This window comes from Sinohyriopsis cumingii, chromosome 2 (genome assembly GCF_028554795.1).
Source record: "Sinohyriopsis cumingii isolate HCF-2022 chromosome 2, ASM2855479v2, whole genome shotgun sequence".
In the NCBI taxonomy this organism is placed as follows: domain Eukaryota; kingdom Metazoa; phylum Mollusca; class Bivalvia; order Unionida; family Unionidae; genus Sinohyriopsis; species Sinohyriopsis cumingii.
The window spans coordinates 104408465-104426390 of record NC_142962.1 but is presented as its reverse complement, the minus strand read 5'-3'; the positions used below and the strand labels follow the sequence as shown (position 1 = coordinate 104426390).

Here is a 17926-nt window from a genome sequence, read left to right as displayed (position 1 = left end):
CCTGAAGTCAAAATGACTGCAACATAACATGAGCCAACGATAGGTGTGATGCGTAAGACGATCCAAGTATATTTCACACATACACATAGGAAATTAAAGGATAGATAGAGTGTGTTATTTGAGTGTGAGGTAAGTAACTGACAGATCATATAAGCAGACTAATATTGTTCCAGTGTTTCATTAAAAATAACACAAAAGTTAGTTTAACTCCAGAAAATTACTATTGTTGACCTCCTTAAGGCTAAGACACTTATTACAATAGATCGATACGACACAAAAGGAGCAATAGGGCCAAGTAGATTGATTTATTGTTTCTACTCTAACTGGAATTTCAATTTAAAATCAAAACATTTAGTTGCAGTAAGTTCAACATACCAAGCTTACATTTTGATATCATATCCATCAAGTTAGTATGTGTTATTTTACAATGTTATTTCTCAAGTTAGTGTCTCGAATTTTCAAGAGAGTTACTTCAAAGTTTTTGATACAGTTCAAAGTTATACAATGTTTTGAGTTGAAATTTCGAGATACTAAACCACAAATTTGAGATGTTAAGTCAAAATTTAAAGTTAATATCCGCATGATAAAACATTACACTTGGATCTAATGTTCATTGTGTGGGCAACTTAAAGGCATGATGCCAAACGAATGGATGCTGTGGTCTTCTAATTGTATTATTGTAAGAAGATTTATAAGTGTGATTATTCAGAATAATTTTGCATGACTTGCCAAAATTGACATAATGCTTTCTTAAAACTTTGCCTTGTTTCCTTAACAGGACATAGGAATATCAGATTGCACTGCATGACACATTAAAATTATGAGTATCTATCTATTTAGCAGTTATACAAACAAGTTAAGCAAGTTACAAAACTAAATTGTGAATGATTGTTGATTATATTAACTATCTCTCCAATATTGAGTGCTACAGGTTTACTTAGGCCACCCATTAGAAATCATGCTGGTGAACTAATTTGGGATGGATGCATGGAAAGACTTGTGGACTATTTGGTTTCGCTGGTATTAATGGTACTTTCAAGACAATATTGACTAGATCAAAGTAACCCAGCTCCAGCTGTCCTGGAAAGTTATCATACCTGAGACACTTGGACTAGGCATCTGATGCTCTACTACGTCTCTCTGACTTATGAATTGACAAGCAAACCCCAATGCTTCTTAATGCCTTCATGGAACATTCTTGTTCGGTTTGTTTTTCGCTTGTTGGTTTCTGTTGGTTTTAACAACATCTTTAAGACATTATTAGCTATGTAAGAGAAATAAAATATCACACAGATGAATAATATTTAAAAACAAGCAACTTTATTTGACATGAAAACCAGATAAAACAACTGTTTTTGTTATACTGGATGCTGGAGGGCTTCCTTTTGGGTTCATTGCACCACATGAATAGTGTAGCCGAGAAAATGGCTGTTGACTGAAACACTTTTGAATTGTCTCAATATAAACATCATCTTCACATGAAGATACACTAATCTAAATAAAAATGACAGTTTATTAATATCTTTGATGCTGTGTTTTCCACAATCACAGACAAAGCACATAAGATGTGTTCATGTATAAAGCAGATCTGCAGTTGTTTTATATGATAGCACACTTGGGTATACCCTATCTGAAGTGTGGTATGAATTATCAATGGTTCAACAAGGTATCTATACACTATCATTTGTTTTAAATAAATAGATAGGTAGACAGATAGATGGATATACACATGTACACCATACACACATCCAAACCGATATATACATATATATATATATATATATATATATATATATATATATATATATATATATATATATATATATATATATATATCAACATACAGGTATCGGATAGATAGTGATGGCAGCAGGTTTGTAGATCTAACCTTAAAAAGTTATCATGTATACTTAGGTATAATGTACATTCAACTGTCAACAAAATAGACCTACATCTCCCGGTACATAATACACAAGCAGACAGCGGATCAAGTTCTGCATGTGACTATAAGTGAACTACAAAGACCTCAATCTGCCAGAACATTATATGATGGCAACTCTGTCAGGGTCCATGATGTTTCCAGTTGGAAGTGCTTTATACTCAGGTAATTATGTATGCAAGGATCTTTAGGAGACCTCTAGCCAGGCATATAACTCTACTCTGCTGGTTGGACCAGGGAGGACAACTCTACTGATATTCACCAGCTGAAAATGTTATTGGTGGCGCTCACCAGATAATATGTACTTTTGAGAGAGTGACGTATGTAAGGTGAAGTAGTTTGCATTTAAAACATGCACAGTGGAGAGAATGTTTGCATACCTCTATGCTACATTAATGTAATGTGGATGATATTTCTTTTGGATATTGTACTTTTGGAAATTTTACATGATTGAAGCACACTGCTAACTAAAATGACTGCTCCCTTGTGTTAAAAAATGAGTCTGAGTTAGTCTAAAGTACACTATACATAGCAGCTATTAAAATACGGAAAATAAATTTTGCCAGACTAGACAATACCAGCTTCTGAAAGTGCAATGAATGAATTACCAAATATATAAAATGTAAAAAAAGTTATCAGCTCTTTTTTATACAATTTACCTCTGAAGTTCAGGAAGTGAAAATGACCAAGTAGAGCTAGCACTTTTTTGAAAGGTGCACATTTGAAGTAAGGCCAAGCTGTATACTCTATAACCCATAGTATACCCATCAATCATACACCAAAATAAAGGGAATTAAAGGTTCTTTGCATTATACCTAAGATATACAAGGTCTTTTTTAAATAGCCAGTATAACCAGTGAGGAAAGCTGGGGAAATTCTTTTTCTTTAAAATCCTAACCCTATGCAAAATGCGAAACTGTATAGCACCACCATTACAGTATGGTTTTAGATATAAATGTATCTTCCACTCCCATATACATTCAAATAAAATAATAAACAGAGACGAAAATAATATAATAATGTGCTTATGTTAATTAAACATGTGATTCATCACACATTTATGGCAAATTCAGAGATGCTCCCAGGATTTTATGATAAGGGGGGATTTCCCCCTTGTCATAAAAATAAAGGGTGGGGTAGAACAATAATGAAAGGGAGAAAGCAGCTCAATATTTACATAACACTTCAATATCCATCACTCTTTCTTCCTGCTCCACTCTGTAAGACTATTATTGAAATTAAAATATTTATAAAACATCTTGCCTCTAGTTATATAAACATTTATCTGTTGATTGTTTCTGAGTGTAATCTCTTGTCTTTTCTGTGTATGAATATCATTCTGTACTGCTTTCACAGTCTGTTGTTGGAAGGGACATATAAATAGTTAGCTTAGCCAGCTGGAACAAGTTTGAAGGCTGTTCCTGATGGTTGTTATGAACACTTTTCCAAAACTCAAAATTAATGTTTTTTTGGATACTTCTGCTCCAAAAATAAGATTTTTCACTATCAAAAGCTCTGCCAAAGTTTAACTTTCTGGAATTAGCACCCTAGAGACTATGCCTGATTTACTGTTCCATAATGCTCTATTATGATTTTTGGTCCATTAATGCCATAGTCCACATGTTCAAACAGAGGTATTTTGATCAAATAAATATCTTTACTGCTTAATTTAACTGTTAGATTTATATTTATTAGATTTTTTGTAACCTTGTAATACACGAACTAGCTGGGCTAAACTGTGAGAAAAGAAATGAAAATTGCACTTTACTTTTAAATTTTCTGTAATTTAATTCTGCTGTTTGTCTGCCTTTTCTAAATTTAATTTCAAAATACTGCTGAAATATGGTGCTGACTGGCTTGCCATTTTTTGTCCATCTAGCATGTACATCAGACTCACTGGTAACATTAACACTTTCCAGCTCCAATAATCTAACATTTACCAAATGAAAATGTCTTCTAAAGACGAATTATGATGGGAATCAGCCATCTTGGGTCTTCTAGATAACCCGTATTATAAACACACATTTGTAAAACTTCCTTGATGCACAGTTCAAACTATGACAGAATGCTTGTTACAGGCCCAATGTGCCAATCAAATTTAGTTTAACTACCAGTCATGTCAACCTGAAGAAATGAGATGTGTAAACAGTTACAAAAAAAATACATGTCGTGACAAGTGCGTCAACAATCCTATTGGCTTGAAGTACATCGCAATATGCACTTTACGGATGAACATTTGAAAAAATTTGTATACTGCATAATATACAGGTTCATATGCATAACTTTCAACTAATTTGCATGAATTCTCAAGCATCGACACTTTCCAAGTATGTGAATTCTTAAGATTTTTGCACGAATCACAGAACTGCACACCCTGGGAGCATCTTTGCAAATTATGTGCAACTAGCACAATAGCTAGCATGGATAATCAGAAAGACAATGAATACAATACTTCAACAGACAGAGTAGGGACACACCAAAATACATATATCCAGGAAATTTTATTATTAATCGACCATAAATTCTATTTCATGATTATATCATATGTATCTAAAATGAACTTAAATCATTAATACCCATTCTGAGTATTATGAATGAACAATTCATATAAATTCAAGAAATAATTGCAAATAACTATGGAATGAAATGAAATTATTTGGTTAAAATAATTATACATGTAAATATAGATGACTGTTTTAAAGAAAAGTTTGTGGACTGAACAAATACAAAGTCTCCTACATATCCTTTCTGAATATCAATGATAGCATGATAAAAGAAAAACTAAACATCAAATTACTTTAAAAGGATTTTCAAGCTAAAACAGTAAATTATATCACATGTATGAACAGAAGATATTAATAGTAATAAAAGAATATATTAACAACATAATCAGAGTGCCTGTGAACTTGGCAAATTAATCACAGAAAACACTTTCTAAAAGTATAGTTACAGGATACAAACCTGATTTACTTGAAAATTTGAAGCCTCCTGTGTGTCTTCACTAAACAGAAAATCAGAAAATCCAGAATGCTAGAAATGCTTGCAGTGTATCCCCTAGGGTGCAAGGCTGAGAGTAAAAAATCTCATTGGTGTCAAAACTAGGGGTCAGATTGAGTAAAAAACAAACTCTGGTATCACAACTGGGGGTCAAATTAAAAATCAGGGTAAAGGGAAATACTGTGCTTGGTAATGAAATAGACTGATTCAACTTGAATGTTTTGTACCCTCAAATTTTTTTACAATATTAATTACAACTCTTGATAAAGTCATGCAATGATACATAAGATGTCTGTCTTATTAAAAAATTGCAAATTTTCATGCTTAAGAATGAGTTAAAAGCCCTGATTAACACTTTGAACAATTATTATCCATATTTTTCAAAGTATTAATTAAGTGATAGAAAACCCAGACTGCTAAACAGAAATGTAATTTGTACAGTGACATGGTGTAAGGGACACTGAATAAATGATCTTTAAAGACAGGTGATTCCTTAATAGCAGTGACCTTTTTGACATTTTCCATAGTGTCAATGAGATTGAGACAAGAAACTATGGCTGCATAAAATTAGCTTTATATTTCTAAATAAGGTGACTACTGATTTACATACAGAGGTACAAGTGTATATAAAGAGTATCTTTTTAATACAAAATACACAAACCTTGTTTCATACTTGAAAATATTTAGAGTTTTAATAAATTTAATAAAAAAACAATGGTACCAATAGGATTATGTTGACAAGGTAACTTACTCTCTTGTAACTTTAGTCCAGCTGTAACCTGCAAAGAGCCAAATCTACTGCCATATAATGTGCTGGCAGATTGGTGCCTATGCAGTTTGTTAGGAGTAATCAGTATAACAGATAACATAACTATGACCTACCAGTACTTAATGTGATAGTAGGTAGGGTCAATGTTGTTGTAGTTAGACTTGACTTATAAGTGAGTATATACAGTATATAACTCAACATTTTCCAACTTCTTTCTCTCTTTCCCATCAAACATATTTAATGCAGCTCTTGTCTTAAATACAAACAGATGTAGCACCAATGTGCTGCATGACAAAACACTGAATGATCACATGACATGGTGCTTATTAACTCTACCAGACTGGAAAGCGAGCTATATGACAAATACTATTTATAAACTCTGATACAATGACAAAAGGGCTATTTTCTTTGAGACAAAAACAATATTGGAATGATAAGGGTAAAATCTTTGACATCATGTATATTGTAATTTTTAATGTTAACAGACTCTCTACTCTAATAACCAGATGTATATCAAATGAATGACTTCACCATCAAAAAGCACATAAAATTACTCTTCCTATCAGCAAAATTTCACACTATAGGAAAATTGAAAAGGCAATGAGACTGACATCTCAATCTCTCTCTTCTAAATAGTACAGTGTTCTCTCATTACAACACTTCTAAATAGTAGAGTGATATTTTGTTACAACACTTCTAAATAGTATAGTGATCTTTCAGTACAACACTTCTAAATAGTACAGTGTTCTCTCAGTACAACACTTCTAAATAGTACAGTGATCTTTCAGTAGAACACTTCTAAATAGTACAGTGCACTCTCTGTATAACACTTCTAAATAATAGAGTGCTCTCTCAGTACAACACTTCTAAATAGTACAGTGTTCTCTCAGTAAAACACTTCTAAATAGTACAGTGATCTTTCAGTAGAACACTTCTAAATAGTACAGTGAACTCTAAGTATAACACTTCTAAATAATAGAGTGCTCTCTCAGTACAACACTTCTAAATAGTACAGCACTAGAACAGTGATCTCTCAGAACAACACTTCTAGATAGTACAGTGCTCTGTTAGTACAATACTTCTAAATAGTACTGTTCTGTCAGAACAACACCTCTAAATAGAAGTGTCAGTACAACACTTCTAAATAGTACAGTGCACTCTCAGAACATTTCTTAAAAATACTGAACTCTCTCTGTACAACACTCCTAAATAGTAGTACTCTCTCTTCACAACACTATTCATGGGAGTCATAAAAACATACTGTGTAATAACAAAGTTCACCTTCAAGATGTGTGTTCTCTTGTACCAGAGGTTTCTCAAGCCAGGTTTTACTATATTGGGTATGCAGTGTCAAAGAAAGTATTTAATAATGTAAGATACATTACTGTATATTTTAATCTCATCCACCAAGTTTATTTAAGGCACAAAGGCAGTATCATATGGAGGGAGTTTATAAGTGTGGATCAAATGTGCTGATTCACATATCCAGATAAAACAACTATATCAAGCCATTTCTCTGTGGTTGGAATGTGGCCATTTCTCTTTAAAGCTGTGGTTGGAATGTGGCCATTTCTCTTTAAAGCTGTGGTCTGAATCACACCTGGCAAGATTTTAGTTGATCCAGAAATGAATACAGTATACATACTTTTCCACTCAGGAAAGGAATTACCTCTTGTTGTTGCGTGTGTTGTTCATTCTGTAATGGAAAAGAAAGCATGACTATCAAGTACTGTACATGACAGAAAAGTAACTAAATAATTCATGTGTGTGTGTGTGTGTATATATATATATATATATATATATATATATATATATATATATATATATATATATATATATATATATGTATGTATGTATGTATATATAACCTTTTAAAAAAAATACATGTACAATATGAGCCAGAGACAAATTAATTACTATACATCCAATGGCCATACTTTCAACATGTACCTTGTAAAAAATACTTTTCAGTTTGGTCAGAGTTAATTCATGGCAATGAGGACTATGGTCTTTTGAGTCAACATGCCTGTTATTCCATTACTGTTGTTGTTGTTGTTGTGGGGTTTAATGCAATTTTTCAGCATACAATAGGCTATACATAGCGGCCAGTATTAATGGTGGAGGAAGAACCCGGAAAAACCCCGGAAAGAACCACCAACCCACGAGAAGCTACTGGCAAGCTTTCTCACATACCCACATTGGCTGAATCCAAGACTCGAACCGGTGCAGACAGAGGTGAGATGGCAGTGATCCGTAACGGAGAGTGCTTTAGACCACTCAGCCACTCAGGGCCCCTATTCCATTACTGAAACCAGTCAATGTGACATATCAGAAGACTGGGCTATACACTCACTTTAAAGTCAAGTCTAGCTGCACAGAACCAGATCTGTCTTCACATAATATACTGGCAGATCTGGGACTATGCAGTTTGTTAGTATTAATCAGTAGAACAAACAACATAGATCCTGATTTTCTGGCATATTATATAATCACAAATGAGGTTCTATGTTGTTTGTGGCTGGACTTACATGTGAATATAAATTGTAAATCTTGGCATACACTTGTCATCAATGGCATACACACACCCAAATAAAAATGATACGAGCTATCGGAAATCATTAAATCTTTATAATGTCAACTTGCGTAGCATACATGGCATTAAAATCTCATGATGGTAGACTGAGATTTCAAAGAAGTCTATTGTGAAAACTAATGAAATCTTAGGAAAACTGTAATAACAAATGAGATATGCATGATATTTTCAATATACATCTTGTATATACTTGCATACAAGTCAAACTCATTGTTAAAATATGCAATAATAATGATTTCACTATGGCCATTTAATAAGTTGACATTAATCTTACCATGAAATCTGCCACGTAAAGAGGTAACTATACTAGTATTATTTATACAGATGCTTCATACATTTACCTTATACACTGGCTTAGAGGTCAAATTTATTTCCTAATATCTAAATCACACACATTTAGGTATCTGATAATCATCATTTGTCACTAACTTCACAGCTTGATTTTAATATTTGGCTTTAAAGACTATGATTTTTAGAATGCCTGTTTTTATAAGCTGACCCCAATTTGTACAACTTAAATCTTTGGAAGGAACCCACTAAATTATTTGCCATTACCACCAGTGACCCAAAGATACGGACACTACAAAACAATTAGTTTTCTCTCTGTCTGGATAATTCATGTAACACTGAGTATTTGCAAGTTGGGCCCAAATTTCTGGGAAAACAATATCTTTATTGTCACGACTGTGTATCGATGAGCCCAGCAAATTCTGTATCTAGGTAGGCAAACCAGGTTGCATTACATCCTTGTCTGCTATAAAAGATGACTTGTATGATATGCTTCAAAGTTCTTTTACAAATAGATAATTCAAGTTGTATTTCTGGGGTTCTTTTTTCTCTGTTTTGCTTGTAAAGGTATGATTGTTCATTATGTATATGTACAGTACTGCCATTGGTGTCAAGTTCTTGTGGAATCTTTGTCTATGATGAAGACCCAGTTCTAATAGCAATATTGTTTCATACCATAAATATTGTCTTTGACAAAAGGATCTATCACTGAGATAATATGCATCTATTCATATTATCTTACATCTGAACAATCTTAAAAGTAAGCTATATTTTCTTTTAAAAAAAATGTGACAATTATCTTGACAAAAAAAGTTCCAAATATAGCAGTCAGTGCCCTAAATAACCAATGGAGCAAATAACTCTGACTCATTCAGGAATTAAACTGCAGAATACCATTATCTGGATGCCATTTATAGGTATGAAGACCAAACTGAATACATCCAAAATGAGGTTATGAAGGGGAAAATATACTATTGAATATAATGCAGACTACAAGAACTCATGAAACATACATTTAGGAAAAACTGACCGCTTAATCAGAAATAAATACAAACCCAATTTAGTTTACTGGTGAAGGAAAAGCAAAGATAAAATTAAGCAAGCATAACAAAGATAATAACACTTTATATGACACGAGTTCATTGCTTTGAATTGCATTGTATGCTCTGCAGAGATAAATATAAAAGAAGCCTGTAATCATATGTTGGCTCGAGGGAATGCTGATCATTGATTTTACAACTATTTGGTTCCATGTAATTTTGATCATTGTTTTTACAATTATCTGGCTTGATGTAATGCTGGTCATTGAGTTTACAGTTATCAATGTGATTAATTTATTCTGTCAGCTCTCTTAAACTGAAAGTTTTTATCTCATTTATTACTACTTTAGCAAGGGTGCCATTCACATTGTTTAGGAAACTGATTGGTCATGTGTAGTGGGAAATTTTTTTATTATTTAAATTACTGTCTACTGACAACACTTTCATTTAATCCACATGATAATTCAGGTACTGTAATTAAAACATTTCATGACTAGATTGTTGACTACCCAATCAACTTGTTTTGATTTACAGGTAAAACATTTCTTAGTTTATATTCTAACTTTGTTGGCTTTAAGAAGAATTTATTTGGTGTCCCAAACATTTTGTGTACTATTTAACATTATTACAAATTATGAAAATATGCTGTTTGAAAATCTGCAGTAGCTGTCAGACTATTTGGTTTCATTATGGTGCAGGCAATATTTGGTCTATCTTTGCAATTAAAATAGCAATCCTTGATCAACAGCACTGTGTACAACTTCTTTCTTTGCTTTTTGTTACCATTATTAAAACAATTTCAAGCACTAGTGACAAGCTACCATACTCTTTCAGCATCCCCACACAAATGTTGTAGGGCATGGTATAATTTTGTTGCTCTCCTAATGAAAAAAATAATGAAAAACAATAATGCACATTTGAGTCAATAAAAAAGATGGCAGTTTAGGGAAACATGTTTCTGTCAGGAAGACATCTTTGCATGTAATAAGCATGGTTTATTTCCAAAATCTCATTCTTCATGCATATTTATACAGGTGTAAACAAAAATAAGCAGGTTGGACAGTGGTACACTGCAAAGTGGTACATGCAACTGTTAGGAGCCAGGCCATAATTAACTATATGGGTGCGAAAAGCAAGGATCCTACCATCTTCGAGTCAGCGTAATATGATGCATGCTATTATCATGCAAGATCCAAAACCTATTCCATGTAGAATTATGTAACAGAAGAAATAAAAACCAAAACAAATCATACTGCATATTTAGAACCTGTGATCTACTATGTCACTTGTCAAGAATGCTATTTTTATCACCAGGGATGTAATATGAAAGAGAAATACCTATCAGTACATCTGTCTGTCTGTCTTTCCTGGTCTTTTTATACCTGTATAATGAATTACTCTAAACCATTCAAGGCATCCCTATGAAGCTTGCAACACAGATACAACTAATGGTCCTGATGTACCTTTTGCGATACAGATATGACTAGTGGTCCTGATGTACCTTTTGCAATACATATCTGACTAATGGTCATGATGTACCTTTTGCAATACAGATATGACTAATGGTCCTGATGTACCTTTTACAATACAGATATGACTAATGGTCCTGATGTACCTTTTGCAATACATATCTGACTAGTGGTCCTGATGTACCTTTTGCAATACATATCCAACTAGTGGTCCTGATGTACCTTGTGCAATACAGATATGACTAGTGGTCCTGATGTATCTTTTGCAATACATATCTGACTAGTGGTCTTAATGTACCTTTTGCAATATATATATGACTAGTGGTCCTGATGTACCTTTTGCAATACAGATATGACTAATGGTCCTGATGTACCTTTTGCAATACATATCCGACTAGTGGTCCTGATGTACCTTTTGCAATACATATCTGACAAGTGGTCCTGATGTATCTTTTGCAATACATATCCGACTAGTGGTCCTGATGTACCTTTTGCAATACATATCTGACAAGTGGTCCTGATGTATCTTTTGCAATACATATCCGACTAGTGGTCTTGATGTACCTTGTGCAATACATATCTGACTAGTGGTCCTGATGTATCTTTTGCAATACATATCCGACTAATGGTCCTGATGTACCTTTTGCAGTACATATCCGACTAGTAGTCCTGATGTACCTTTTGCAATACATATCTGACTAGTGGTCCTGATGTATCTTTTGCAATACATATCTGACTAGCGGTCCTGATGTATCTTTTGCAATACATATCCGACTAGTGGTCTTGATGTACCTTTTGCAATACATATATGACTAGTGGTCCTGACGTACCTTTTGCAATACAGATATGACTAATGGTCCTGATGTACCTTTTGCAACACAGATACAACTAATGATCCTGATGTACCTTTTGCAATACCTATCCGACTAGTGGTCCTGATGTGCCTTTTGCAATACATATCCGACTAGTGGTCCTGATGTACCTTTTGCAATACAGATATGACTAGTGGTCCTGATGTACCTTGTGCAATACATATCCGACTTGTGGTCATGATGTACCTTGTGCAATACAGATATGACTAGTGGTCCTGATGTACCTTTTGCAATACATATCTGACTAGTGGTCCTGATGTACCTTTTGCAATACATATCTGACTAGTGGTCCTGATGTATCTTTTGCAATACATATCCAACTAGTGGTCTTGATGTACCTCTCGCAATACATATATGACTAGTGGTCCTGACGTACCTTTTGCAATACAGATATGACTAATGGTCCTGATGTACCTTTTGCAACACAGATACAACTAATGGTCCTGATGTACCTTTTGCAATACATATCTGACTAGTGGTCCTGATGTACCTTTTGCAATACATATCCGACTAGTGGTCATGATGTACCTTTTGCAATACAGATATGACTAGTGGTCCTGATGTACCTTGTGCAATACATATCCGACTTGTGGTCATGATGTACTTTGTGCAATACAGGTATGACTAGTGGTCCTGATGTACCTTTTGCAATACATATCCGACTAGTAGTCCTGATGTACCTTTTGCAATACATATCTGACTAGTGGTCCTGATGTATCTTTTGCAATACATATCCGACTAGTGGTCTCAATGTACCTTTTGCAATACAGATATGACTAGTGGTCCTGACGTACCTTTTGCAATACAGATATGACTAATGATCCTGATGTACCTTTTGCAACACAGATACAACTAATGGTCCTGATGTACCTTTTGCAATACATATCTGACTAGTGGTCCTGATGTACCTTTTGCAATACATATCCGACTTGTGGTCATGATGTACTTTGTGCAATACAGGTATGACTAGTGGTCCTGATGTACCTTTTGCAATACATATCCGACTAGTAGTCCTGATGTACCTTTTGCAATACATATCTGACTAGTGGTCCTGATGTATCTTTTGCAATACATATCCGACTAGTGGTCTCAATGTACCTTTTGCAATACAGATATGACTAGTGGTCCTGACGTACCTTTTGCAATACAGATATGACTAATGATCCTGATGTACCTTTTGCAACACAGATACAACTAATGGTCCTGATGTACCTTTTGCAATATATATCCGACTAGTGGTCCTGATGTACCTTTTGCAATACATATCTGACTAGTGGTCCTGATGTACCTTTTGCAATACATATCCGACTAGTGGTCATGATGTGCCTTTTGCAATACATATCCAGCTTGTGGTCATGATGTACCTTTTGCAATACAGATATGACTTGTGGTCCTGATGTACCTTGTGCAATACATATCCGACTTGTGGTCATGATGTACCTTGTGCAATACAGATATGACTAGTGGTCCTGATGTACCTTTTGCAATACATATCCGACTAGTGGTCCTGATGTACCTTGTGCAATACATATCCGACTTGTGGTCATGATGTACCTTGTGCAATACAGATATGACTAGTGGTCCTGATGTACCTTTTGCAATACATATCTGACTAGTGGTCCTGATGTACCTTTTGCAATACATATCTGACTAGTGGTCCTGATGTATCTTTTGCAATACATATCCAACTAGTGGTCTTGATGTACCTTTCGCAATACATATATGACTAGTGGTCCTGACGTACCTTTTGCAATACAGATATGACTAATGGTCCTGATGTACCTTTTGCAACACAGATACAACTAATGGTCCTGATGTACCTTTTGCAATACATATCTGACTAGTGGTCCTGATGTACCTTTTGCAATACATATCTGACTAGTGGTCATGATGTACCTTTTGCAATACAGATATGACTAGTGGTCCTGATGTACCTTGTACAATACATATCCGACTTGTGGTCATGATGTACCTTGTGCAATACAGGTATGACTAGTGGTCCTGATGTACCTTTTGCAATACATATCCGACTAGTAGTCCTGATGTACCTTTTGCAATACATATCTGACTAGTGGTCCTGATGTATCTTTTGCAATACATATCTGACTAGTGGTCCTGATGTATCTTTTGCAATACATATCCGACTAGTGGTCTCGATGTACCTTTTGCAATACAGATATGACTAGTGGTCCTGACGTACCTTTTGCAATACAGATATGACTAATGATCCTGATGTACCTTTTGCAACACAGATACAACTAATGGTCCTGATGTACCTTTTGCAATATATATCTGACTAGTGGTCCTGATGTACCTTTTGCAATACATATCTGACTAGTGGTCCTGATGTACCTTTTGCAATACATATCCGACTAGTGGTCATGATGTACCTTTTGCAATACAGATATGACTTGTGGTCCTGATGTACCTTGTGCAATACATATCCGACTTGTGGTCATGATGTACCTTGTGCAATACAGATATGACTAGTGGTCCTGATGTACCTTTTGCAATACATATCCGACTAGTGGTCCTGGTGTACCTTTTGCAATACAGATATGACTAGTGGTCCTGATGTACCTTTTGCAATACATATCCGACTAGTGGTCATGGTGTACCTTTTGCATTTCACTATTCTCAAGTTTCATTTTTTGGTCTCTTTATCTACCCATCCAGTCATCTGCTATCAATTCTTTGATTTCCAGGGCAAATCTCCAAAACTATTAAGATATCTCTATAAAATTTGGTATACCTATTAGGCTGGTAGTATATATATGCTGTTCAATATTTGCTTGTTTCATTATTTTCAAGATTTTTGTTCAATTTGTTCACCCATCCATCCTCCAGGAAACTTGAATATATATATTTGGTATGTGGGCAGATGGACAAGGGGCACTACTCTACCACTACTACTACATGCTCTACCAATGCTTTGGGTCATAAAACAGTTTATGAAGATTCATGACAATGAATTGTTACAGTAGACATATCAAATAATTTTCCTCTTGTCAATTTAATAACATTCTAATAAGCCAAACTTCCTGAACAAAAATGTAATTCTATTTAGGTAACCGATTTTTACTCAATTGTTCTCTCTGACTTTTACAATAGTTTTATTTGCTCCATTGTTGTTGTTATTGTAGGGTTTAACTCCATTTTTCAGCACTCGATAGGCTATGCATGGCGGCCAGTATTAATATTGGAGGAAGAACTCAGGAAAACCACGGAAAGAACCACCGACCCACGAGAAGCTACTGGCAAGCTTTCTCCCATACCCACATTAGCCGAATCCGAGACTTGAACCCATGCAGACAGAGGTGAGATGGCAGTGATCCGTAACGAAGAGTGCTTTAGACCACTCAGCCACTTGGGGCCCTTGCTTCATTGTAAGTTATTGGACCACATCATACCCTTGGCGATGTTGAGCCTACAATACCGTGGCTAGTTTTGTAACTGCTTAAGGAGCAAGTTAATATCTACAGATGTGCTTGCAATTACATTCTGACAAGAACTTGAATATCATATTTACACAGATACAATATACACACAGCTGTAAAAAGTATATATATATATATATATAAGCTTATAGGTAGAGTCAAACTGCAAACAACAAAGATCCTCATCTGCCATAGCATAATGCACCTACAGATCAGAGTCTTTTTTGTCTGTTCTACTAATTATTCGTAGCAAACTGCACAGACCCAGATCTGCTAGTGCATTATGTGATGGTAGATCTGGGTCTTTCCAGTTTGCAGCTTGACTTCTACTATCACATAATATTACTGATCAAGGTCTATTATGTTTGCAGTTGGGTGCAGTTATAAATCAGTAAAGACAGCACTAATAATGTTAAATGTATGACCAGATCTGAACCAACAAAAAGCTGTCTAAAGCTTTATGAAAACAACAGCAATAACAGGTGAATTATTTTAATATCTCAGAACTAATACAAGTGAAATAAATATGAGCTAATAAGCTGTACTAAAATAAACTCCTTTCTGTCAATAAAGCAGGTCCAGATATGCTGTTTCATGATGACATAACCTACTTGCCCATCTACAACTTCCAGTCGGTAATAGCAGAAACCACAGCCTGCTGTTGCATACTTTGCCAGAAGATCTAGGTCTAAGCAGTTTGCATGAAATCTGTCATACAGCAAACAGCATGGACCCTGACCTGTCAGTGCATTATGTAATGGTATATCTAGAGTAGAGATCATAACTCTCTGAACTTTATGCAAGATTGAGTTTCCACTATGAGCCAATCAGAAATAAGCTTTCAAAAGTAATGTCATTTGTGATTAGTTGAAAACTATTTCTGCTCCTGGGTCTATGTTGTTCACTGTTAGATACAGGTTATACACCAATACGATACTGGCACAAGTGTCCATTTAATTTTTAAACAAATTACTTTAAGTTAATTCAAACAGATACAAATACATTTACATTCATTTTACCACAAAATTACAGTCAATCCTGTAAAAATTCAAACCTTACAAATTCAAACTTAAGAAAATATTTGGGACAAATAAATTTAATTTCTCTGTTTTCAATTCTGAACTTCTTGTTTGTTTTTTTGGCAAACGAATTTCCCAAAACTTGAACACACATGTTAAAAAAGAATCATAGATTCTTGACTGAAACCAAGGCATATTTTACGACATTTTATTTTTCACATGTTTAGTACTTTATTTCACTTAGATTAAGCCAATAATGAATAAATAATGTCTTGTATCCTTTTACATCCCCATCAAGTATTACAGTTGTGATATCTCAAGCAAACATACGCACCACACAAAGAAACAAAATGTATATTATCCAAATGGAACATTTTAATAATTAGCTTTGTGCATAATTTTGTGTTTTAGACACCAATCTACCTTTAATTCCACTTTTTACACAATTAAATACTGTCTTGAGTAAAGCCTTTTTTTGCAAGGAAGCAACTTTTAAGTTGTCCTTGGTTATCACAATGGATTGAACCATACATGTGATTCTACTGATGGCAGCACAAAAACAACCTTTTAATGGCCATCCACCACATGTAACATTTACTAGTTGAAATGTAATGTTTTTAAAAAATAAGATTTTTTTAATTTGAAAAAAAATAAATAAAATGCATTTTATCCACAAAGAGAAACCAGACAAAACCAGTCTACTGGGGACCACAACTGGTATAGCAGTGCAATGACTAGTGCAATTATGCATGGTTGTGTAACTGAATTAAGAAAGTAAACAGTTGTGCACAACAAGTTTGTAATTGATTACCTTACTGTTGCAATCTGGGGAGTTCAAGATCAAATGCAGGATCCTTTCTGATGTGTTATTAGAACTCATGGATCAAAAGTAAAAGTGGTCTTGCATTAAAAGTCAGCTGACCTTTGGCAGATGTGAGATAAAAAAGAAAGATTGACCAAAAACTGATTTTGGCAGAAATGCTTGAGTAAGATTATTTTTTGTTCTCATTTAATTCCTTATACATTTTTTAAAAGGAATATTCAAGGACAGGTCTCATATTTATTTGTTCAAATCATGTCAGAACACTCAAACATGTACTTTCTCCCAATACTAATACAGAATTGGCAAAGAAATAAGAAGCTAAGCAAAATATCTGAAGTCCAATTCAGGAAATTCCTCCCTGGGGTGAACTTAGCTTGGAGGAGTATTGGACAGCAGTCAGCTACCTAAAAACCCCAGTCACAGGAAAACTGAAGTGTGAACTTTTTCGCTGGCCCAGCATGCGTGTTTTGTCACATTCTAATCCTGATACAGAGAACACAGTCTCCATTCATCACAAAATAAAAAGTGATTCAAGGGAAAAATATTGACAGCCTGCTAAGTGTAAGACGATGAAATCTTGTGAAGGAAACAAAATATGCAGGTGAATTTTTCAATGAACTATGATATATACAACTCTTCCTTTTTCATCTAACTGACAATACACTGAGTCATAATGATTC

General features: G+C 34.5%; 1 protein-coding gene across 9 annotated transcripts in view; it reads right to left on the bottom strand.

Moving 5' to 3' along the window:
* Positions 1 to 1298: 1298 nt before the first annotated feature.
* The window catches only part of LOC149805532 (leucine-rich repeat-containing protein 9-like), a 148193-nt gene continuing 131565 nt past the window's right edge, over positions 1299 to 17926 (bottom strand). For all 9 annotated transcript variants that reach the window (XM_089950137.1, XM_089950139.1, XM_089950145.1 and 6 more), the window contains one exon: positions 1299 to 7401. In XM_089950137.1, the coding sequence (XP_089806263.1) occupies positions 7371 to 7401 (31 nt within the window). In that variant the 3' untranslated portion in view covers positions 1299 to 7370. The remainder of the gene's footprint in view (positions 7402 to 17926) is intronic.